This window comes from Triticum urartu, chromosome 6 (assembly GCF_003073215.2).
Source record: "Triticum urartu cultivar G1812 chromosome 6, Tu2.1, whole genome shotgun sequence".
Classification (NCBI taxonomy): Eukaryota; Viridiplantae; Streptophyta; class Magnoliopsida; order Poales; family Poaceae; genus Triticum; species Triticum urartu.
Window position 1 is genome coordinate 12,238,928 of NC_053027.1, and position 26,380 is coordinate 12,265,307.

A 26,380-nucleotide genomic window follows, 5' to 3' on the forward strand; every position below is an offset into this window, starting at 1 on the left:
TCTGCCTCCTCCTTGAGTGTCTGTGTCGCCTTCGTCCGCCTTGTTGTCTACCAGCGCAGCGGTCACTTCGAGGAGGGGTATGTGGGGTGCACCTCCGATCTGCACTTTGCATTGTTTACGTTCGACCTACTGTATGATTGGCTCCTTTTCCTCTCTTTACGTATTTCCCATTTGTTGCTGACATGATTGTTGGTTTGGTTCTGCTCTGTGCCTGGCTGGGAGGAGTTTTGGTGGTTTTCATGTTGGGGTTTGGGTTGGTTGTTTGATGTGCAGTGGCGGAGGCAGGAATGCATATAATTAAAAGGATGTCACTGTTCATATGCACATTACCAAGGAAATTAGGATGTTGGGGAGGGCCCGGGCCCTGGCTGGCCCCCCCTGTGCCTCCGCCACTGTTGATGTGTGCTTCTTGTTACCAGGGTGTTGCCGATTTGGCATTGGATTGGGCCGGCTCATGTTTGATTTTTTGCTTTGTGGTTGGGCGGTTTCTACTTTTTCGATGTGATGTTATGGATGTTGCTTCTATAGGAGTGTGAGTGCTCGGTTCGGGATGTATCAAGTGTTTTCCTTGTTGTTTCTCAAATTAACCCTAATGAATATTTAAGGTCAGATGGGTTAGGGTTAGGTTTGGTTAACAAATGTAGATTTTTTTGAGGTGATGTTCATGGCCAAAAAAGTATGGCCATTAGGTGTTGTTCATGTGAGAGACAAAGCTACAAGCTCATGTTCCTATCATAGAAAAGTAGTTAATTTGTAAGTGCTATACTCACAAATCATCAAGATTTAGGATTACTGATATGAGAAGAGGTTAGTTTATTTAGTGTGCTTTGTTGTGATAACGAAGATGAGATGAGGTTAAAGTATTGCAATGTTTTGCCATATATTTGTTTGTTACATCTCTAGATTATTGAGCTACTATTACTGTTTAGTGCAAAATTCATGCTGATAATGACGCTTCATCTGAAGATTTGGGGACATTAGTTTACTAGATTGCTAGCTTTCTTGGTATGCTTCGTTGGCAATTCGTGTGACAGGATTCTAATTTTTTTTGAGTCCGCGACGGAATAAGTTTGACACAGATTTGAGGTGTGCATGAAACTTTTGTGTTTTATCGTATAATTACTCTACTTTTGTGCCTTTGCAGTCGCCTTTGCATCAATTTAATTGTGGTTTATCATATAATATAGATAACTTATTGATTAATTGCCAGCGATGTTACAAGGGGAGGAAGTTGGACCTTTGTGAAGAAAGTATATTTTTATAACCCTAGAAAAATAAAACAAAAATTGTTTGAAAGTTTTTGCACTAGAAGAGACACTGGGCCTGAAGGGGGTACCTAGGAGAGGCCTGAGGGGCCTAGCTGCCCAACTTACAGTGGCGCCTAGGGGGGCTCCTAGGGTCATGCGTAGAATACTTTTGCAATTTGTGATTGTTGCATGTCCATATATTCATTTATTATCGACCTCTCACTTTAAAATATGTGGTCATGTTTGCCCAGTTTGAGTTTTGCTTGAGGACAAGCATGGTCTAAGATTTGGGGAGCTGGTACATGCAATTTTGTCACTATTTAAGAGGATAAACACTTCTTTTGTGCCTTTGCAATCACCTTTGCATCAATTTAGTAGTGGTTTATTATATAATACAGAGAATTCATGGATTAATTCAGCCATGTTGTCAAGAGAGGAATTTGGACCGTTGTTAACAAAATATATTGTTGGGACTCAAGAAAATAAATAACAATTGTTCGGAAGTCCTTGCACTAAATGAGCCACTGGGCTAAAAGGGAGTACTTGGGCCTGCAATTTTAGATATGTATTAGTTTCAGACCTATCTTAGTCTTAATTAGATATGTATTAGTACGATGGGTAAGATTTGTAGATGATATTTAACCCAATTATGTATTACTCCGATGGGTAAGATTTTGATATGGTAATTAAGTATTTTTAAAATGTTAAACATGTATTAAAATAATACTGGTTTGTAGGAAAAATTTAAAACATCTATGAAAAAATAGACATCAAAATATGTTAATTATGTATTTACAAAATGTTAAAGGTGTATATAAAATATTCATGATGTATACGAAAAATGTATAAATAAAAAGTGGACATTAAAAAGGATGTTCGAAAAAATATATTAAGTATGTATATAAAAAATGTTAGATGTGTATACAAAAAAGTCCATCGAGTATATGAAAAACGTACATTGGTAGTGAAAAAATATAGGCGTGTGTTAATTTTTTTGGCTTAAATAGTAAAAAAATATGTTGTAAACCGGTGAGAAAGAAGGAAAGCCTACAAAACAACACTGAAAACCAAAACAAAACCGAATAAATAAAAATTAAAATTAAAAAAAGAAAACAAATATGAACAATGTATTCAAAAAATATTAAACATGAATAGAAAATGATATGAGATATGCGAAAAATTTAAAACATACATGATAATTTTGACATGGAAAAACATATTTGAAAAAAGTTCATTATTTATTTGGAAAATGTTAAATGGGTATAAAAAATATTCCTGATGTACGAAAAACATTATTAAAAAATAGACAACTAAACTTATACTCCCTCCATTCCTTGATATAAGGTGTATAGTTTTTTGAGAAAAAAAACCAAAATATAAGGTGTATTGGGTTGCACCACTCGTTTGGATATTTTTTTAGGGATTTTATTACATTTCCTTACATCAAGCAAGCTCCTCTATTTTCTCGTGTCAATTAGTCAGGTGAAATCTCGCCCAAGACTTGTGAAATTTTCCGTCCACGTGCGTTCTTTAATTCCGTGCCAAAAACTGTACACCCTATATTTAGGAACGGAGGGAGTATTGCAAAACAATATTAATCATGTATTTTAAAAAAATAAACATGTATAAAAATTTCCTTGATGCATACAAAAGATGTACATTGTGCTTGAAAAAAGAAGACACGTGTTGAAATAACAGGAAAAATGCATAAAAATGTTGTACAACAGGAAGAAAAAAAGAATATAAAACTGAAAAAAGAACACAAAAAACCAAACAAGAAAAACGAAAAGGAAAAACAAAAGATGGAAAAAACAAACAACTAAAAAATAATTATGTATTTAAAAAATATTAGACATGTATAAAAGTGTTACTGATGTAGACAAAAAAAATCATACATGAAAAATTATATTGAAAAAAAGTGTTTATAAAAATGTTAAACATATGTAAAATATATTCATGACGTACACAAAAAATCTATAACTTGAAGAAAAAAGTAGAAATTAAAACATATATGTAAAAGTAGTATTAATCATGTATATCAAATATGTTAGAGTTTGATAGAAAAATGTCCGTGATGTATATGAAGAATGTACATTGTGCATGAAAAGCAAATAGACACATGTTGGAAAAAAGGGGGAAAAAGAAAAGAAAACAATGTAAACCGACAAGGAAACAATAAAGCCAAAAAAAGAAAGAAAAAAGATCAGAGAAAACCAAAGAAATAGAAATAAATATTTAAAAAGAAAATGATAAACTAGAAAGTGCAAAAAACAAAGAAAACCCAAGAAAAGAAATGGGACAAGATTGGAAAACCCCAAAAAACACAATAGAAGAAAACCTAGCACTACAGTCTTTTGGTCGGCCTGATGGCGTCTGGAAGGTGATTCCTAGTACTCACTCCGTTTTTATTGACTCCGCGTATTAACTTTGGTCAAAGTCAAACTTTGTAAACTTTGACAAAGTTTATAGACAAAAATATTAACATATAGAATAACAAATCAACACCATTAGATTCATTATCAAATGTACTTCCACATCATATAAATTTGTTATGGTAAATATTTATATTTTTTTCTATAAACTTGGTCAAACTTTAGAAAGTTTGACTTCAGTCAACTCTAATATGCGGAGTAAATAAAAAGAAGGGAGTACAGATCAGTATGGGCGAGACACAGGATTTGCGCCAATGTCCAATGTTATCTCCTTTAGCATACCGGGCATTGGGCCCATTTTTTTATTAAAAAAAACTAGACTTTGTACCTTTTCATTCTTTATCATGAAAGGTGGATGGTTTAGTGATGGTGGGCCACAGCACGCTAGGCAAGAAGCGCATCGAGTCATCAATTGGCTCAAAAGAATTAAATGGAAGATGGATATGTTTAAAAAAAATGGAGGATGAAATTAATTAATACCTCAAAACAAGAGAAGGATTAGTTGATGTATACTTACATACTTGTTGCTTACGGAGGTGGAAAACATTGCCGAAACGGGCTTAACTAACGAGCAAACTAAGCATGGTGGCAGAGAGTCAAAAGGGGCACACACATGACCAATGGCAAGCTAGCAACATATGCACCCACCATGCCTATTATGAATGGACATATGCGATAGGGACGACACATGCGGTACTCTGGATTCCATATTATGAATGGACATTCGATTGTTGTATCAACTTAATTTAGTGCTTATTTTTAGATACCTAAATATTGCTTTAATATGTTCGTATTGATGACTGTTGCCACAGGCATTCCATCACCAGACCAACGTGGACGTGCCGATAGGGACGACACAGCATCCATCGACCGACCCAACGACAGGATTTCAGAAAAGGCATGTCCTTGATTCTCATTCTATTGATACCATCCCCAGTGACTTCATATATAAATATAGTTGAATTTGTTAAGAGCCCCTATATTCTAACCTCACCTTGGACCCTCAAAATCTCAGGAACCGGAGGAAGAGGTTGCATCAACTGGGAGGAATCGTATGGGATGTGCGTGTTGCCTTTCTTTTTGTACTTACCAATCCATGAGCTGTTTCTTTCTCCTTTTTCGCTCTCCATCCATGTACAATCACGTGATACCACGTGAACGAGCCCATTGGTCGCCCCTTTTCTTTATTGTACTTATTATGTCATTGTTACAATGTGAAAGGTACATATGTTATTTATAGTAGGTTCATCAGCGGAAATTGGTTTTGAAGGCCTCCAAATGCAAAATTATAAATTCGTGAAAATTCATACTTTCACATTTCAAAAAATTCTGACAAAAGTACAGATATAGATGAAGGCATAATGCACAAATGTGTGATTTTTTAGCACGAAATACGTTAAAATGAGGGTTGTGCAAAAAAAATATGGCTTTCTAAAACATGATACTATTAATCTTTTACACCATAAATTTGTCTTTTTTTTGTACCGGTTGCATTTCAACGTGTTTCATCCTGAAATTTTATACACAGACACCTCACATCCTTTATTTAATTGTACAATTTCTTGCAGATATTTGTGAAACCAAAAATTCGAATTTTGAATTTTTCGAAAAATCTGCCTCCATGGAGGCCGAGATCCAAAACGCCGAACTCGTTTATCAGGGATTAATTACACCATCAATATAACATGCAGTCTCTGAGAATCCAACATAAATTATGAGCCGCTGAGAGATCTATGGGCGGTTCGAATCCAAAGTATTAGCAGCATCTTGCTTTTCTGTGGCCCATAGGAACCCAACGGATGTGGCCATCGAACGGCTTACTGATACCGAAACTTCCAACTATGTTCTAATTCTATGGTTCCTCTCTTCTATGGCTGGAGGCGCCGTGATTCCCGGGTCCCTGCACCACCCCATTACAAGGACACCACCGCTGAGCTGGCCAGACCCACCTTAGCCGATGCAGGGAGATTTTTTCTTTGCAGAAACACCCCAAGGGTAATTTATTTCTGAAATGGGTTAAGAGCAGTACAAGCAACAATTATACAAAGAACCCTGTAGAAAAAAGAGAAGACAGAAAACCACACAGAGAGGGCCAACTAAAAAGCAGCCATCGTCTGCACCTATTCAATGGCGGAGAGGCGTGACTGGAAGAGACGACAGTCCAACACATTCAAACAGGTTGCCTGTCCGACATTAAACAGGCGTGCCGACCGCCCCTCTGGTGTCTGCATTTACATAACTCGCCGTTTGACCTGGCCGGCACCCGCTATTTAAGTGTGGCCACGGCCGGCACGATCCGCAGTGCACCATGACGGCTTCCGATCCTCCTCCGCGCACCACCATGACTATGATCTCTAGAGCGACGTGGGAGAGCGTCCTGCCGGAACAGAAGCATGAGTTGGTTAGTCTTGTGGCCGGTTGGCACAGGCCCGTCATGCACAACGGATAGAGGCTGGCTTGCTGGAGGTGAGCGATGATGACCTGGCAATGGAGGAAGTATCCGACGATGAGTTAGTGCCCCACCCAGTCCATGCTGGCTCCACCATGGAGTCGGCCCAATTGCACATCAACGTCGTCGTGGCGGAGGTGCAACCGGTGTCTGTTCGGCTGGCATAGGACGAGCAGCGCTACAACCTCGCCTCCTTGTACCTCACTGGTTGACGGAGTGCGAAATCTGAGTTTGCGAGCGCGGAGGCCCTGGCCTTCATGGCCGCGAATGAACCGAACTCCGTCAAGGAGCAGCGGGTGCTCTAAGAGCCCGCGCAGCGCTCGCATTGGCCGCAACGTGATCACGGCGGTGCCAGATGCGTAGGTGATGCTGGCAGCACAGAAGATCGCGGATCGGCACGTCGGCAACTCCATGTCGTTTGCGTCGCCTGCACGGTTTGCACCTGGCCACAAGGACCACCGGACCGACGCATCCACGTCTATCGTGAACCTCACCCCAACCGGCGATGTTCATGCCATGGACTCCGACGAGAAAGAGTTGGACATGGGAGACATATGCGCCTCGTCTCCCATGTCTTACTCTTTCTCGTCATCGACCTGCATCTTCACTTCCCGAGGCTCACAGCCAGAAGATGCCGGACAGGTGAAATAGTAAGGACTTGGAAGATGGACGCCGGCGAAGATTTAGACTCGGTTAACTGCCGGACACTTTTGATTAGCGATGTCGAAAATGTAATGAATGTATTCCGGTTTAAATGGAAATTCATCCGGTTTGCAAACAAATCATCTAGTTATTTGTTCAAACTACGATTGTGATGTGTCCAGACGGATGGTGCATATAGGATAGGATGACCGAGTCCGGTATCATGCATCCGCAGACGAATAATGTGTCTGTTTCCGTTTTGGGGATAGAGATGCCCTAAGCAAAGCAGTGTGTCCATCCTCCAACCGACGTCATCTCATCCCATAGCCTTCGCCTCTATATAAGCTCTGCCCCCTCTTCCCTCCCCTTTGCACCGTCGAATATCGATCACCGTTGACGATCGAAAGCTAGCCAATCAAGGCAAGCTGAAATAGCTAGGTAGCTAGCAAGCATGAGTGGCGTGTGGGTGTTTGAGGGCGGGATGGTGAGGCGGGCGGACAGCGAGGCGCCGGGCGCGGGCGGGGCGGCGCGGCCGGGCAAGGTGCTGGTTCATGTGCCGAGCGGCGAGGTGGTGAGCTCGTACGAGGTTCTGGAGCGGCGGCTGCGGGAGCTGGGGTGGGAGCGCTACCTCAACGACCCCTGCCTCCTCCAGTTCCACCAGCGCTCCACGGTGCACCTCATCTCCGTCCCGCGCGACTTCGCCCGCCTCAAGCTCGTCCACATGCACGACGTCGTCGTCAAGACCCGCAACGTCTTCCAGGTCCGCGACGCCTGAGTAGCTTGCATGCATACCTGCTTTGTGTAATCTACCACCGTACCGTACGTTTGTGTTGCATGTGTGAGATCGAATTGCGAGGGAGTATATGTAATAGCGCGTGCGTGTGGCTTGCCGGTCTGCATGTGTGTATACCTCAATAAGGCTCCGTCAACAGGGAACTCCGGCCTACTCGTTTGGGACTTTGGGTTGTTTGAACTGTTTCTTCGGTTTTGCTATTTCTGAGGTGCCTGAAATTTTGTTTTGTGTCAGTTAATTTTCTCCTTCTTCCTGCCCTCTTGGCCGGACCTCGTAGGAGAAGAACTAGCCCCACCATCCATCTAGAGTGAAGCCATGGTCCCGCAACTCCATTATCTATCTTAGTAGTGGGGGTGGAGGAATTGCATGGGATCGTTGAAGGTTTTCATCTGTGGTGCCGGGATTACAGGGATGCCGGGGCGGTGACCAGCAATCGCAGTGGGGGGAGGTTGGTGGGGGGGGGGGGGGGGCGGCGTGGCGGTGCGCGTTAGCGCCCACCGGCCGGGGGGGTGGATGCTGGCGACGGTTGATGGATCAGATCATGGCTCAAGGAAGAAGGCGATTAAGAGGAAGAAGATGACCTGTGAGCCATTAGATGCAGGTCGGACGGTCATGAAACAAGGTGACTGATGCAAACGGTTTTTTGAGGCACCTAATGTTTAGACGCTCCCTTGTTTCTTTCCGACCGTCATCAAATTACCCTTCAATTTGTCAAATATTACCCCTCACCACCAATGGTAAGTGAAGAATGGGGACGTGAAGTTTCTACACCCGGGCATTAGACAACAATATGTTTGCCGTGAATTGCCCCATGGGCTGCACCTCTATTTAATCTGATAGACCTTGTACAACAAGGATACAATCAATCTGATACTAATCAGATCGTAGACTACCATACACAGCAGATTACAATTGCTACATAATATCTCTATCATAATTACATGAGATATGACTGATACTGTTCCATGTACGTTAACATTCCCCCTCAATCTCAACCGGCCACAAGGTTGAGATTGTGTCGTAATTTATCCAGCATGATCTTTGTAGCAGGTTTAGTGAAGGCATCTGCTACTTGATCACCAGAAGACACAAAACGTACATTCAATGCTCCTTGTGCCACCTTTTCTCTGACGAAGTGGAAATCCACCTCAATATGCTTCGTCCTTGCATGGAACACTGGATTTGCAGTTAAGTATGTGGCACCTAAATTATCACACCATAAAACTGGTGGTCGCGGCAGAGGTACTCCCAGGTCTCTAAGCACAGACTGAACCCATGTGACTTCAGCTGCACCATTTGCAAGGGCCTTGTACTCCGCCTCGGTACTAGATCGTGACACTGTTGGCTGTTTTCTAGCACTCCAAGAAATCAGATTGGGTCCTAGGAAGACCACAAAACCACCTGTGGAGCGTCTGTCATCGGCACATCCCGCCCAGTCAGCATCAGTGAAAACACTCAGAAGTGTGGAGTGTGATTGACGAATCTGGAGACCAGTAGCCACAGTACCTTTAACATATCTTAGTATGCGCTTGACAGCCTCCCAATGCACATCAGTGGGTTTGGACAGATATTGGCACACTTTGTTTACAGCAAAAGAAATATCTGGGCGGGTAAGTGTGAGATACTGCAACCCTCCGACAATACTGCGATAGCTGAAGGCGTCATCACCATTGAGAGGAGTGCCAAGAGCTGCTGCCAACTTATCAGTGACGGACATGGGAGTAGAAACCGCCTTGCAATTCTCCATATGTGCACGGTGAAGTAGGTCATCGGCATACTTACGCTGAGAGAGCACCATTCCCCCTGAATTGTAGGTGGCTTCAATCCCAAGGAAGTAAGCGAGACGACCTAGATCCTTGATAGGAAAAGACCCGGCAAGAGTGCGAAGCAGTCGATCCACCGCTTTAGAACAGGAGCTAGCAATGACAATATCATCAACATAAACAAGCATGTAAATGACCACACGCCCTTTCCGAAAAATGAAGAGGGAAGTGTCAGCCTTAGAGGACTGAAAACCAAGTTGATGTAGTCGATCACTGAGGCGGGAATACCAAGCTCGGGGAGACTGTTTCAACCCATAGATTGACTTCCGAAGCTTGCACACATGATAAGGGTAGCGAGGATCCTCAAAGGCCGGTGGCTGTTGCATATACACCTCCTCATCAAGAAGACCATGGAGGAATGCATTGCTCACATCAAGTTGTCGCAAACACCAACCCTGCGAAACAGCGAGTGAGAGCACAAGGCGAACAGTAGCTGGTTTGACAACTGGACTAAACGTGTCGAGATAGTCAACACCATACTGCTGAGTGAACCCGCAAGCGACCAGGCGGGCTTTGTACTTGTCAAGAGAGCCATCAGAATGTTGCTTGACTTTGAAAATCCACTTACAGCTGACAATGTTGGTGCCGGAAGGACGTGGAACAAGCGACCACGTCGCGGTGTGCTGAAGGGCTGAAAACTCCTCTTGCATAGCGGCTTTCCATGCAGGATCAACGAGCGCCTGTCGGTACGTAGCTGGAGCGGCCACAACAGCACTGAAACCACGACGATACGGGTTGTACCGGATCAGTGCCATCAGTGGGGATTTTCGGGCGTTGTATGTTGTTCTGAAGACGCATGCGTGTCCGCTCAACGGGGGGAGCCGCAGACCGAGCCGGCTGCAAGGCAGGAGGTGATGGAGGAGCGGCCGCCGGAGAGACCGACGGCGAGGCCGGTGGTGATGCAGAGGCACTCGTCGGAGAAGCCGTTGGCGAGGCTGGTGGTGATGGAGGAGCGCCCGCTGAAGACGCCGGCGCGTCTGGTCCGGCATCGACGCGCGCAGAGGCGTCAAGTGCAGGCGATCTACGCGCTGATGGTGAGGCCGGCTCGTCTATCTGGTCAGTACATGGCGTAGACGTGGTAGAGGCCGGAGTCGGCCCACCTGATGGAGAAGCACCACAGCCGGGGCCTGCTGCTGGACGTGTGGCACATGACGGCTGGGTGCATGGCGTTGTAGCATGCACGTCGCTATGGCCCTGTACAGCGCTCGTAGATACATGTCGTTCCTCTGTATCTGCAGGACACAAGTCAGGAAACAAAAACGACAAGTTGTAGTTTCTCACATTAGCATCCTGAACTACTGGCTCATTGGAAGGAAAGGATACAGGAGGATTTAAGCGAGACAAGTCGGGACATGCACTAGTTGCAAAGGGAAAAACATTTTCATCAAAGACGACATCGCGGGAGATATAGATGCGACCAGTGGACTTGTCAAGACACTTATAACCTTTATGGAACGGACTATATCCGAGAAAAACGCACATCTTGGAGCGGAACTCAAGTTTTCGGGAGTTGTATTTACGAAGACTAGGCCAACATGCACATCCAAATACACGAAGAAAAGAGTAATCGGGCGTGATGTGAAGAAGACGTGTGAGTGGTGGCATATTTTGAAGGGTCCGGCTGGGCATGCGGTTAATCAAATAACATGCGGTAAGAAAAGCTTCATCCCAATAACGCAAAGGAAGATTGGAGTGAGCGAGGAGGGCAAGCCCGGTTTCAACCAAGTGCCGGTGCTTCCGTTCAGCTATACCATTTTGTTGGGATGTATGTGGACAGGATATGCGATGAGAAATACCGACACGCTGAAAAAATTTATGCAAGCGGTGGTATTCACCCCCCAATCAGATTGAACCGCACGGATTTTTGCATTGAGAAGTCGTTCGACATGGGCCTGAAAATTATAGAAAACTTGTTCGACATCAGATTTATGTTTAAGAAGATAAATCCACGTAAAACGGCTAAAGTCATCAACAAAGCTAACATAAAACTTAAAACCTCCAGAGGAGGCGAGGGCAGGACCCCACACATCGGTATGAATAAGCTCAAGTGGTTTCGAAGAAACACGGGATGAATTATTGTAAGGTAATTGATGACTTTTGGCGCGTTGACATGCGTCACAAACGAAAGTATCATGACTCGACGAACAAGGGAGTTTATTTGACCGAACGACAGACTCAACTACATTATTTGATGGGTGACCCAAACGATGATGCCACTGACTCGATGAAGAACGGACTCCGGAGAGAGCTTGACGTGATGATGACGATGACGGCCAACCATATGGGATGGGGTAGAGGCCATTGCGACTTCTACCGAGAAGAAGGACCCTCCTCGTGATTTTGTCCTTCACACAAAAGAAAAAACGGTGAAATTCCACAAACACTTGGTTATCCGAAACAAGACGATAAACAGAAAGAAGATGTTTGTGAATTTCAGGGACGTGCAGAACATTTTTAAGGTGGATGGGATCACTAGAGCCAGCAAGTTTAGTATGACCAATATGAGAAATTTCCAAACCTGCACCATTTGCAACTTGAACTTGATCCTTTCCACCATAGCGCTCGTGCACGGTCAAGCGGTCGAGGTCGCTGGTGAGGTGGTCAGTGGCACCGGTGTCGAGGTACCAATTGTTGTCGCGGTGGTCGTATGTAGCCATGTTGCCGCTGCGGTCGTTGTAGCGATCGCGACAATCGGTGGCGTAGTGCCCCTCCTCGCGGCATATTTGGCACCTTGGAGGACGACGGTTCCTGCCGCCGCCGCCGTTGTGACGGCCACCGTTGTTGCCATGGTTGCCATTGGAACCATAGCGGCCACCATTGCCACCACTCCTGTTTCCATGGCCACCGTGGCCACCATTGCTGTTCCGGTTGCCGTCGCGGGAACCGGAGCCATTGCCGTGGCGCACGACGTTGTTGGCTGATGAAGAGAAGTCGCTGCTGTTCGCGGCATGCTGCTCCTGACGCGCCTCGAAGCTGAGAAGGTAGGCATAAAAATCGGAGAGGCTTACTTCTCCTGTGAAGATGGAGAGCGCAATCATGAGGGGGTCATATTCCTGACCCAGCCCACCGATTATGTGCCCGATGATCTCGTCATCGGACAGTACCTCGCCGACGGTGGCCAGTGCGTCGGCATAGCCTGTCATCTTGTGGAAGAATTCTGCCGCTGACATGTCCTTCTTCTTCGTCTGCGACAGCTGCGTACGGAGTTGGCGCACACTGGCCCGATTCTGGGCAGCGAACATAGCGCCGAGGGCAGTCCAAACGGCCGCCGCAGAGGTCGCTCGCGTCATCTGGGCGAGCACTTCCTCCGTCATGGAGGACAGGAGCGCGCCGAGCACGGCCTGGTCGGTCCTCCTCCATGGCTCGTACTCAGGGTTGGGCACGGAGCGCGCCGCATCGCCGGTGCCCTCGGTGATCGTCTTCGGCGGCGCTGGAACGGAGCCGTCGAGGTAGCCGAACAGACCGGCGCCGGTGAGGTTTGGGACAACCTGCGCCTTCCATAGCAGGAAGTTGGCGCGGGTGAGCCGGACGGTGATGAGGCCGGCGAGCGACGGCATGGTAGCGGTGTGGCCGGAGACGAGCGGGCCGGCGGTGGTGGTGACGAGTGCACCGGAGGTGGTGCCAACCATGTCGTGGAGAGATGGGATCAAGGCTCTGTTACCACGTTAGACAACAATATGTTTGCCGTGAATTGCCCCATGGGCTGCACCTCTATTTAATCTGATAGACCTTGTACAACAAGGATACAATCAATCTGATACTAATCAGATCGTAGACTACCATACACAGCAGATTACAATTGCTACATAATATCTCTATCATAATTACATGAGATATGACTGATACTATTCCATGTATGCTAACACCGGGCTCAAATGCTCCTGGTGTGAATAGTTAAATTCATAAAATAGAAAATAAAATAAAAAAAGTTCTGAAATTTTTGTTGTGCATGCAAAGTTTTGTCACGAAATGACATTGGTGGATGATAAAAAAACAAAAACAAAAACGACGCTCTAGTGCGCGGGAGGAGGTTCCCATCTTCTGCCTGACCCAGTAAAACTTGATCGGATGGCGAAGAAGCAAAAGCGGAGGGGCGAGGCCAATGGTGCACGGGAGGAGGTTGCCCAGCGGGAGGCTCCGGGGGCAGCCGCAGCCGCTGCTGATTCTGCCACGCCAAGGAAGAGCAGGCGACGGGTCGGCGGCGCCAGGCCATGTATGCGCCACAAGCGCTAGGCCCACTGGAGCATGCGCAACAAGAGAAGCAGCTCGACCACCATTGTTGGGCAAGTCAGATGGTTGGCCATAGCAGAGAGAGTGGTGCTGCTCAATGGACGAGGTCGGCGAATGGTGCGGCGATGCTGGCTGGCTGGCTAAGCTGATGACAACGCGAGCGTTGGGTGCTCAACCGATACGCATTCGTCTATCAGGTATTCTTAATTTTCTGTAAAAAAAAGTACAGATCCGGAGGTGGTGGTACTTCAATCCAAAACGTACTGACAATTTTCTATGAAGCTTTATTAGATATTGTGCTGAATATTTTGTGTGAAGATATCATATGTTATTGAAATTTGGATACTTACATGAGTGAAATCCTTTCTACAGGAACATGAACTTCTGTTTGAACTGATTTTTATACTCCCCAACAACAAGATCAAACTATCGTATGACTTCTCTGAATTTATGCAACTTATTTGTTTCTAATCCCATGCCAGCAGAATTCATCTAAGGTGTTTCTTAAGAAAGAAGGCATCGTTGTCAGCGATGATAAGACTCACCTGACGCGTGGGTAGGATAGGCCGATTGAGAAGTTTTTGATGCTTGAACATCGAGATATTTAAAACTTGCAGATATCTCATGTGATGGCTCCACAAGAACATTCTCCTTTTTATCGGTTCCTAAAAAATATACCCCCCATGTGTGTGGAGTGTGTTGTAGTTTTCCACAGAAATAGAAACAATATTTTTTATGAGACAGGAGACGAAGCGCTCGGTGAGCAGGACCCAACATCCTGATTCCTGTGCCTTGACTTTGAATACACCTGCAATCTCCGACCAAGAACATTCCTTTGTCATGGAGCCCACCGGGGGCGTAGATACGGATGAGGAAGACGAGGTCAGCAGTGCGTTAGCAAAACGCAGGCGGACAGATCCTTAGGTGGAGATCATGCTGTAATGGTGTGTATTCTGGCGTTGAAAAGTCTTTGCACGCACAAAGGTCTGTTCTAATAAATGATATTAGTATTTAATCAATCTTGTGTGTCGATCATCAGGCACCCCTAGGGATCAGATCCGTTTAGAGCAACTCTAGTCTATCCCTAAAAAATAGATGAGTACTCGGCCGAGTAAAGCTTACTGGAGTATTTTACTCCACTAACTTTTGGCTGGTCCTAACCGACCCTCTAAATATAACGGAGTATAATTTTATTTTATTTCAACTTATGCAATTATAGTTTACATTGCAACTACATATCAACAAACATATACTTCCTCCGTTCCAAATTACTCGTCACAGAAATGGATGTATCTAGAACTAAAATACATCTAGATACATCCATACCTGCGACAAGTAATTCGAAACAGAGGGAGTAGAAACAAAACATAAATACGAAGGTTCAAGCAAATCATGAATATAGCTTACATACCGAATTTAAAGTTTATAATGAATTATTCAAATTTAAACAGACCAAATGGTTCAAATGTTGCAAATAACATGTCAAAGTACAACTAGGAAGTGCTATGAAGCTGCCAGTGATGCTCAACAAGATTTTGTTGGAGCTGGTTATGAACTTGTCGGTTATCGATCCTATGATGCGCTTCAAGGAATAATTGGATCTTATTTTGATCATACTCTGACTCATCAGGAGTCTCCTTATGCCAAAGTTCTCAGGCAACAAGTCATGACCATGTTATGCAAAATGATGAACAATTGCAAAGCGCTTTTGAAGCACACCAGAGGCTCTGTCCGCATCTTTCCAAGCTGCTTCTTGACGTTGGGCAAAGTGAATATTTATGTTATCTTTTGGACCCAATTTTTTTGACTAGTGTGGCCCATGGGGGATAGATGTTATATCTGCAAGGTAGTAACCCATCGTGTATTTGTGCCCATTGACTATATAATTGCAAGGAGGAGCATCTTCTGAAATAAGCCTAGCAAACAGTGGTGATATCCACAGCACATTCAGGTCATCGGCCGAACATCCGTATGCCAAAACTTGAACAGCCGCAATCCACTTCATCAGAGGGCTTGCAGTTATCTCTCCGCATGCATTCCTTCTAAGCTTGAACCAATCATCATACTTCTCAACGACTTTTGCAATGGTGAGAAAAAGACTTGTGTGCATCCGAAAGCACCAGCGAAGTACTTCTCCAATAGGTTGGATTTAGATCAAAGTAATCTCTCATGATCTTTACCTAGCCCTTCGCTCTATCATGGTGAGTTGTATGTAGCCAAACTGCGATGGTCTCCTCGGCCGCTGAATATCATAATTGAAAATCATGGCAAGAACAGTTTCAAATTCTTCGTCGTCTTCTTCCTCTTGGGATGATGATGAGTCCTCAAAGATCATCTTTCTCAACCTCTTCATCTTTAATTCAAACGGCTCGTTTCAAATCTACTGTAAACAAAATGACACAAGAGAAAAAAAACTCACCTAGGTAAACCATCGAACACTTGCAAGGCGGTGGTAATGCACCGATCGGCCGGCGACATTTAGGCCAAACCACCGGGCGACGATGCATGGGAATGACCTGGAACGGTGTGTAAGCACGGTCAGATGTGACCGCCACCAACAAGGAAGAATATTTGAGAGCAATCCGACAAATCGGTTAAGCCGACGATGACGTTTCACCTTGATTCCAGCGATAACGATGGCCGGGGAAGGTCTCGGACTCGAGCAGAAGGGCGGCGAGGGCCAAGGGAGGTGACGAGGTAGCGACAGGGGTGGCAGACGGTCGCCAGGAGGTGCGCCGGTAAAGTGGTAGTAGGGGTGGGGAGGCGCGAGAGAGGTCAAATTTTTTACTTCGTGTGGTCGCGGCCGAGCATATTTAGGCGTTGAATAGGAGGTGGAGTATAATTTTTACTCCACTTTTGCTTTAGGGTATCGGCTTGGTGCCGGTTAGAGGAGTAAAATGAAAATTTTCCTCCTCTATAGCTTTTAGGTGATATGCTAGATTTGCTCTTAGTTGGTACCCCCGCGTCGCCCGCTCTAGCGACTCGGGTTCGACTCCCAGTGCCACTGCGTAGCTTCCCCCTCCCCTCCCTCACCGTCGCCGTCGCCTGAGGCTAGCACCAGGCAAGCTCGAGCTGCGGTCAAGGAAGGTGGTGGCAGGGCCTATGTTGCTCCGCCTCGGTGGACCTGGGCCTGGCGTGGTAGCTGTGGCGGCCAACATCGCTGGATCTGGTCGCTTCCTCCTCTGCCCTACTAGGTGTGCTTCCCATATAGTCTTGGGCCGCGTTATTGGCTGCAGGTCATGGTTTGTGTTAGGATAGGTCATATTGACATGTTAAGTCAAGACTTAGCACATGCCTTCACAAGATTCCCTCCCAATGGCAAGAAGTGCTAGTGTAGCACTCTAAGTCCTTAACCTTCGTGCCAGACCGTTTTGTTTGTGAAGGAAGAGCCACATTAAAATTGTGTATTGGGTATTATGCAACAACCTTTACTGGTTCCTGGCTATCATCGTATCAGTACTATACCATGTGGCTTGGCATTGTTCTTGAGCTGTTCTGGTGGATGGGCCCTTGGAGGACGGGAACCTCCCCAAGAAATGGATGGCCGATGTGTTTAGAGAAGGCTCGATATTTCTAGTCACCATTGTTATATTATACAGATGTCCCAGAGGTCCAAGGCAGACAGTCCAATCGATCCTCAGATGACCTCAACATATTCGAGTGGATCCCGAGGAGGAGGAGGAGGGCTCAGAGAATGAGCTAGAGTATAGTCTAGCAGGTTGGGGCACGAACAAGGACCCCGTCGCTATGGAGATTTTTGAGCCGGTCCTTTTGCGGCACTCACCCTCGTCTTGGCCATACCGGTGATGGGCATGCTCATCAGTCCGGTCATGGGCATGCTCGCCAGTCCGGTGAAGATGCTCATGGCTTTCATCATCGCCCCATTTGGGGCTGACCTTGGCCAAGGTTGCTCGTTGGTTTCCTGCAGGTGCTGCCCAAGGCTCCCCATCGCTAGTGCACCCAAAGCCAAGCCTTCGGGTTCACCTCGTCGGCGCACATCGAATAGTATATGGTTTTAGCTAAGTGCAATGGTCTCTGCATGGTGATCAACATGCTATATTCCAAAGCATGATTTTAGCACATATCCTCCAGATTCGTATAGGCATGGGAGACTATAGGCCTTACTGGCTAAAATTTCTCTAGCCTACCTAAGCTCTTCTTTGGCGCTTCCCGGGATGACCTTGAATTCCTTGAGACTGTTCGTTTGATTCTTCACTTCTTCAGCCAACCCGATATTATCAACCTTCAGCTGGCCAGATTCGGCCTGGGCTCTTCCCATTTCTTGTTGAAGCAGGCCAGATGTCTCGGGCAGCATTGCACACTTCTTGTTCTTGCACAAGTTGGGCTGCTGTTTTTCGGGCTTCCACCTGGATGACATGGATCTGCTGGTAACTGGAATTGAGTTTGGTCGGTAGGATGGAAATCCTCTGTTCAGCTTCTACAACCATGTTTGAAGTGGTCAACACAAATATTATTTATGTAACATATCAACAATGTTGCAATGGGAACAGTTGAGCTTACTGATGGGGGCTTTCAGAGATATTTTCATCAATCTTCTTGGTCTCACCAAGTACGGTCTTCAGTCATGCTATCTCTTTCTAAAGATGCATGTTGTCCTGAGCTGCAGCTTGTGCAAAAACAAATTTCGAAGTTAAAGGAAGGTTATCACGGATAAGGCCTCTTGCTAAAGATTTTGATCCTCAGACCATGCTTCTCAACCTGGTCTGAGTCTCGGGAGATACTAGATCCTCGTTAATTTAAAGATAGTAAGTGTAACTCGATAACCCACAAGTATAGGGGATCGCAATAGTTTTCGAGGGTAGAGTATTCAACCCAAATTTATTAATTCGACAAAGGGGGAGCCAAATAATATTCTGAAGTATTAGCAGCTGAGTTGTAAATTCAACCACACCTGAAAGACTTAATATCTGCGGCAAAGTATTTAGTAGCAAAGTAATATGGAAGTAATGGTAACGGTGGCGAAAGTAACAATAGCAGTTGTGTAGTGATTGTAACAGCAGTAGCAACGAAAGTAACTTAGCAAACATCAATATGTGAAAAGCTCGTAGGCAGTGGATCGACAATGATAATTGTGTCGGATGATATTCATCATGTAGCAGTCATAACCTAGGGTGACACATAGCCAACTCCAATTCATCAATATAATGTAGGCATGTATTCCGTATATAGTGATAATTGCTTATGGAGAAGAACTTGCATGACATCTTTTGTTCTACCCTCCTGTGGCAGCGGGGTCCTAATGGAAACTAAGGGATATTAAGGCCTCCTTTTAATAGAGAACCGGAACAAAGCATTAGCACTTAGTGAATATATGAACTCCTCAAACTACGGTAATCACCGGAAAGAATCCCAATTATTTTCACCTTGCGGGTATGCGGATCATAACTCGTAATAGGTGTCTATAACTTCCAAGATAGGATCAAGAACACAAATATATTCATGAAAACATAATAGGTTCAGATCTGAAGTCATGGAACTCGGGCCCTAGTGACAAGCATTAAGTATAGCAAAGTCGTATCAACATCAATCTCAGAACATAGTGGATACTAGGGATCAAACCCTAACAAAACTAACTTGATTACATGATAAATCTCATCCAAACTATCACCGTCCAGCAAGCCTACAATGGAATTACTAACGCACGACCATAAGCATCATGAAATTGGTGATGGGGGGTTGGTGATGATGATGGCGATGAATCCCCCTCTCCGAAGCCCCGAACGGACTCCAGATAAGCCCTCCCGATGAAGAATAGGAGGTGGTGGCGGCTCCGTATCACAAAACATGAGAATCCTTCTCTCCGATTTTTTTCTCCGCGAATAGGTACTTATAGAGTTGGAATTAGGGTCGGAGGAGGTCCAGGGGGCCCACAAGCACTCTAGCCCCCCCCGAGGGGGGTGCCCCCCAGGCTTGTGGCCTCTAGGTGGACCCCTCTAGTTGATTCTTTCGCCAATATTTTTTATATTCCCAAAATATTCTCCGTAAATTTTCAGGTCAATTTGAGAACTTTTATTTCTGCACAAAAATAACACCATGGCAATTCTGCTGAAAACAACGTTAGTCCGGGTTAGTTCCGTTCAAATCATGCAAGTTAGAGTGCAAAATAAGGGCAAAAGAGTTTGGAAAAGTAGATACGATGGAGATGTGTCATAACTCTGAGGAGATTTGACCCTAATGTCGGTTTGCCAAACCAACCTAAGTCTTGGGAGCTAATGCACATCGGTTTGATCTAAGTTTAAGTTCTAAGAGGAGGATGCTGATCCTCATGCAACTTTTAAACCCGGATTGAGTATTGGGGGCTACTGGATAATTGGTTTTTACTAAACAAAGCTAACCCCGAGGAGTATTTTTGATCATGAGGGCGGCCAATCTGTCCACCCTGAGTTTCGGGGGATGATGGTGCCACACACTGCGGGTGGCCTCCATCAAGGGAGACCGACAACCAACCTGCCGATGGGGGCCATGAGGCCCACCAGGAAGATGAAGATAGGAGATGCCCCTAGCGGCCCACGGGCATCTCCGGAACAATCTTGGCCTCCAAGTTAGGAACAACCATGGCCTCTAAGTTAGGATGGTGGCGAGGCTAGATCGCCTCTCCCCCTTTGTAAAACCCTAGCCACCACCGTGTATATAAGGTGGAGGCCGGAGTGCTCTCAGGCCATCTATTCTCTTACAGATTAAACTCTCGGCAACCACCTCTACTCCATTGTAATACCATGCACGAGGTATACCCACCATGAATAACAATAACAAGCAGGATGTAGAGTATTACTCATCACTGTGGCCCGAACCTGGGTAAATTTTGTGTGCGGGCTACGCTTTCCTACTTCTAGCCGCGTTCAGCACCGTACCGATTGTACTGATGACTTTCCGCTCCGTCAGGGGCTACTACACCAATGCTTTATCGAAGTCCAAATTAATACAAATTGTAGCCTCGCTTGTGCCAAGTCGGATGCAGCTCGGGATCTAGGATACGCGAAAGTGCTACATTATGCTAAGGTTCTATGGTGCAGACCAGATTTAGTTCTGATCTTCATCTTGAGGGCTACTGGCTATACAACTATGTAGAAGTTGAAATGCATACCGAAATTTACCTCCATTCCGGTAGAGAAGGCATCGGTCATCCACACCATGCCAAGTTGCATCCCATCGGCCTTTTCCTTCAGAAACGTCTGTCTCGCCCTGCTGCACACCATTAGATAATGATTCAGCCATGATTTCTTGATTTCCTAGCGACACAACATGGATATGGCCTCGCATGGGCTGACGAACAACGAGGAGGGGGGGGTGGAGCCACTCAGTCAAGACTAGATTCACAGATGTGTTGGGCTTGGCCAGCCACATGGTCATGCCGTCTATGGTTGCGCGGAAAACTTCTCCTGCACAGATTGGCGATTTAAATCAACAATTCAAGACCGGAGTGGTTCGACCGACTTCGGGAGAAATCAGGCCATGGGAGGCCGAGAATGAATCATTTGTTGTTTAGGGAACTTCAAAGAACAAGTTTCAACCATGGCAAATTCAAGACAATGTGTAGTTTTGTGCTGGTCGAGGTGCTGCCAAGCTTGAAGAGGATTCAGCAGCTACTTGCGGTGTAATGACTAGGGTTGCCTCACCATGTCGGTTGTCGTCCTGGTGGGCCATCCCGAGGACCCCTAGGTCGGTTCTTCCCTGGGCCATTTTGGAGGCTCATGGCGCTCTACAAAGAAGACTCTAGAAGTCCTCTCGGCCAAAACAAGGAAGCTGGAACCATGGAGGACTCATCCTCCATCGACGAAGCTGACTAGGTTATGTAACCCTAGGACCCCGATATGGTTTAGATTTGTTTATGCTTTGTATCACTAGTCGTCAACCCGTGCAATGCACGGGCTAGTATGAAATAACTTAAAATGCATGCATATTCGAACATGTGAAAGTAGTCTTGGTGATGTATAGGGTAAAATAAAAATATCCCTTTAGTAATTTGCTAAATTATAAATTCACTGTAAGAAGGATGCAATCTTTAGCAACAAAAGAAATGCAAATAACTGAGAATATATTATGGGCAACACAAATGAGAAGAACACAGTTTAAATCAGCTACATATTTGGATGTTGTTTTGCAGGATATTGTTAGAAACTAACCAAATACAGTTTGAGCATGATTGTTTTCATGAAGAGACCTACTTTGTTGTAACCTTGGTTAAACATATTCTGACATAACGTAAGCAACTCGCAAACCACGAAGCCCGCCTCTACTAATAATGGGTAATCTGATAGTACTCCTATTATTGGTTGCTAGTTTTCAAGGTAACCAATCAGTTAAAAATATGGATTAATTCAAAATAATTTAATGATATTCGATATTGTTAAAGAAGGCGCCATTAAAGAAATATCATATATAATTTCCGTATATTCTAAACCGCAGTGGATTTGAAGCTATATTTGTGTGAAGTCATTTATTTAGTTGGTTTTTGGCAACAGAAAGTGTAAAAGAAACTTTTAAGAATTTTTAGAACAATTGATTCTTACATACCAAAGGGAAATTGAATGAGAGGTGCAGGAGCATAAATATCTTACTATGACAACTAATGAGACAACATTTTTTTTCTATAACTCAGTTTTCCTTTAAGTTCCGCATATTAAATGGGAGACACATATTGGATGTTAAGGACCAAACATTCAGCTAGCGAAGTCGAAAAGTCCATATGTTTCTCATATGCAATTAACATTGGAATCCAGCGCTTTAACCTTTGCTTCCTGAACCCTTTTTTTTGTCATGGTAGGGATGATAATCTTGATATGAAAAGAAATAGACCAAATGATTCTCCCCGAATAATCTCTAAGAAAAAAAAATACTAAATGCATTACATATAGGTAATAACTAAGTCAACATATTTTGATGCTAAACCTCATGCATCATGCCACAACTAAGTAGTTCATTTCTCCAACAAATTTAGTTATTGTTTTTTTTTCACCTATCAATTATTAATGGTTTCACAGGAGGTCAATTACACTCTCCATTGGCAAAAAATATGACATAGGAGAACTGAACATTACCTGGTTGGGAAGTAGCTGGGAAGTAGAGAGGTGTGTATTCACATGGCTTGCCTATATTAGAAATCTGTTGTATGTGCTTTATTAATCGAGTTATCGCGATTTACATAAAAAAACTGCATGAATAACATTTAAACCGAACCATGGCTTTATCTCTATATATACTTTGAAGGATAGAAATACCATACGTGGATGTATGAGATATACCATTGGGACACTGAGTCAAGCATGCATATGTACTCCAAAATCAGGGAAACCGAAGGTCCAGAGTAGATATAGGGAGACAACTAATACGTTTGATCCACTGGCTCCTAGTCTCAAAATATTTCATAAAAATTGAAGAAGAAAAAGCATAGCTAATCAGTAAGTAAAAAAGGAGAAAATTAGCACATAGTAATTAACAAATCCATTCACTCCAGCGGTCCAGCCTCACTTTGCAGTTATTATAGATTGGCGTAAATTTCCTAGTCTACAATTTTAGTTACGTCATTGCCCATCACATGTTCATCCTCCATAGTCGATCATGTGCTATACAAAGTCCACAGAGTCCGCAGACCAAAGTAATTTTTTTAATAGTGTAATGCTCAAGGAATGCAATAGATGGATGCTCCTACCATAACGAACTGGAACTGCACATGATGGAATTGAACAGCAAGAAATAAGAGCTGCAGGATGTGCTGGTGTTGGAATCAAATTAGAGGATGAGAATGGTACTATGGAGGCCATGCATGGCGGATTGGCTGGACATGAAACTGCTGCCTCCAGGGTGACATCTAAAGTCGACCTTGCCGAAGAGCCCTTTCTATGAGGGCAAACTTTGCGGATGGAGATATAGCTGATTGACGTAGGCAGATCATGGAGATGTAAACTGAGTTCTTTGTGTACATACGGGTGGATAGGTGTACTCTGCATCCTCAATGATGATAGCGAACAGATATTGTACTTGAAACTGTCGTCCGTACAACACGTCTGCTGGACCACCAAGATTCAGATTGATTAGTTGATAGGCCTAAAAAGGGAAGCCAGATTGGATCAGAGAGGCTTTGGAGATTTAAAGGTTGAAGAGAAGGGAATAGAGGAACACACTGGATTGGATAGCATCACGACCTTTTCAAATTTGTCAATTCCGACGTGGAGGGGCAGCAATGGACTATATATAGAGACATGTATAACTCAAGTATGCCATTCAGATAGCTAAACTTTGATGCACATCAATTCTAAAATCTACTACAGATCTACAACTGAAAATCGTACACTATGAGATATTATGAAAAATGCTAAATCTTAAATGTCAAATGTATAGGAAAATATTTGAAATAAATGCATCATACCTTTTCTTAATCCTGGAAGATAGAATATATTTTATACCATGCAGACAATCTAAGATTTATTGTTTGTTGGAAGAAACAACGTAGAAAATCGAATCCGTGTAGCATAGACAGTAAATGCAAAGCTTCCTGTAAATATTAAAGTGAACTCGCTGATCGGTGATTGATTGGTAGATGTAGAGAATGTGAGCCTGATGCGGAAACGTGATGAAGAGCACCCCATCTAATTCTGTCTGTAGAACGGATAGTCATATCAAGAGTGGTGCTGAAATACATGTAGCAAACAGATCTTTCTTGCTGCAACATTACGTATCAACCAAATATATTCAGGGTTGTGTGAACAGTAAAGTATTCCACATGGGGGCGAACACAGGAGGCATTTGTGGAGTTGATGCAGAATTTATTGGACATGAAACAGAAGCTTCGTGTAGCCACGTCCCACCTGTGACCTGCATGAAAACTAAAATCGGATGCATGTAATGCATTGCCTGTTTCATTCATAATCAGCTGCAGCCTATACATGTATTGGGGAGCGAGTACCTGAAGTGGGTGCCAATAAAATTAACAGGCCTGGACAAAGCAATGCTGCTGCTGCTATTTTTTCCATGAAGTGTTGCTTCTATCTTGCGGCTACATGTGCTCGCCGCCTTCTAGCTTGTACATCCCACTAAATAGATAGGACTTAGGGCATCTCCAGCCGCACCCCCAAGAAGCCTCCCCAAGCCACTTTTTAGGCGCCGGCGGACAAAAAACGTCCCACTCAGGCCCCCAGGACCTTACTTTTCGCCGGTTTAGACGAAAAATACGGCCGGCGCTGGCAGGCCACACCCAGGCTATCGGGGGGCATCTGGGAGCACCGGCGCTTTATTTAAGCCACCCAATTGGCCCACGTCAGCCACCCACCCCTCTCTCTCTCCTCTCCTCTCTCTTCCCTCTCGTTTCTCTTTCTTCTACCTACCCCACGCAGACACGCCGAGCCACATGGGAGAGCAAGCCGGCCGTGGCCGTGGCCGGAGCTGGCACTCGTGGCCGGGGCGGAGCTCGCCCGCGCCCGCCTGTGCGTGGCCGGGGCGGAGCTCGCGCGGCGGCCGGAGGTCAAGAAGCAGTAGCGGCAGGCTCGGCCAGCGGTGAGGCGGGGCGAGCGCGGCGGGGCGGAGCTCACGCGATGGGGCCAGGGGCGCGGCGGCCAGGCCAGGGCGGCGGAGCTCGCGTGGCGGGGCCAGGGGCGTGGTGGCCAGGCCAGGGCGGCGGAGCTCGCGCGGCGGCCGGCGGGTTCGGCGCGCCGCATGGTCGTCTGAAGCAGGGGCGTAGCGCACGGCGGACGCCTGGATCGAGCGGAGGTGACCCTCAAGGTGTGCTTCGAGGGCGCCGAGGACCTCCCCGGCGGCGGCTCCAAGTACAGCACCTCCCGCCCTCGCTGCGCTCTTCTCCGGTGACAAACAGCGCCGCAGCAGCCGGGCGAGAGCCCAGCGACGCGGACTGCAGGGGCACGGAGACATGGTGGCGGGGCAGGACGCTGGGGCGGATGGGGAGGGGGAAGAGGATGAGCGCCAGCAGGAGGAGGAGCGGGCCTCGAGCTCGCGGCGCGTCGCTGGGGCGAACGGGGAGGGGGGAGGGGATGAGCGCCAGCAGGAGGAGGAGCGGCCTCGAGCTCGCGGCGCCGCAGGCTGTCGGCGGTGGCGAGCATGAGAGCGCCAGCACGCGTGCTTGGGCGGTTGGGGAGGGGTAACGAGTGGAAACTTTTTGACACCCAGGCAAAAATTATCGCCGGCAGCCCTCCAAGCGGCGAAAAAATGCCTCCTGGAGGGCTGAACGGCTGGAGATGCCCTTAGCTCCTGCAGTACGTATCTGTGTAGCGCTGTCTCTCTGATTAGAAAAGCTGGAGAAAACCACCAGATTTAATGACATTAATCAAGAGAGAAGGACCGAGATGAAAAAAAAATCTATAGAGAGAAAGAGAGGATTTGGGCACACATTCTAACTCATATTGCACCAACGCATGTACAGTTATACATACAGATAAGTTGAGTTCTGAAGCAGGTCTATCAATTCCGGCCAGATGTGCTTGTATAAGAACGTACAAACCTACCTACATACTGGTAATGGAGATCAGTTTATTCCAGCTGCTAGCACGCGAACGTGAGAGAGAGGCGGCTGAGGGAGAACATCGCTGGATGACTCAAGGAGGTTTTTTTTTGCATAGCTGAATCCTTTTTTGTACATAGTACGTGGACAGTTTTTCTTTGAACATGTGTGAGAGATAAAAAGAGTTATTTTATTTGTTAGGATAGAGATTAAAAGAGCTGGGCTCTGTGATACACGATTGATATACGTGAGTTTTTTATATTCTATGAATCAATTTGCACCGTAATAATTTGGT

The 26,380-nt window shown here is 45.5% G+C and overlaps 1 protein-coding gene across 1 annotated transcript; it reads left to right on the forward strand.

The window, feature by feature from the left end:
• The first annotated feature begins 7,150 nt into the window (after nt 1–7,150).
• LOC125515735 (flowering-promoting factor 1-like protein 4) lies at nt 7,151–7,744 on the forward strand. The gene has a single exon (XM_048681242.1). It carries the CDS (start codon nt 7,222–7,224, stop codon nt 7,543–7,545), a length of 324 nt encoding a protein of 107 aa, XP_048537199.1. The 5' UTR covers nt 7,151–7,221; the 3' UTR covers nt 7,546–7,744.
• The last annotated feature ends 18,636 nt before the right edge of the window (nt 7,745–26,380 follow it).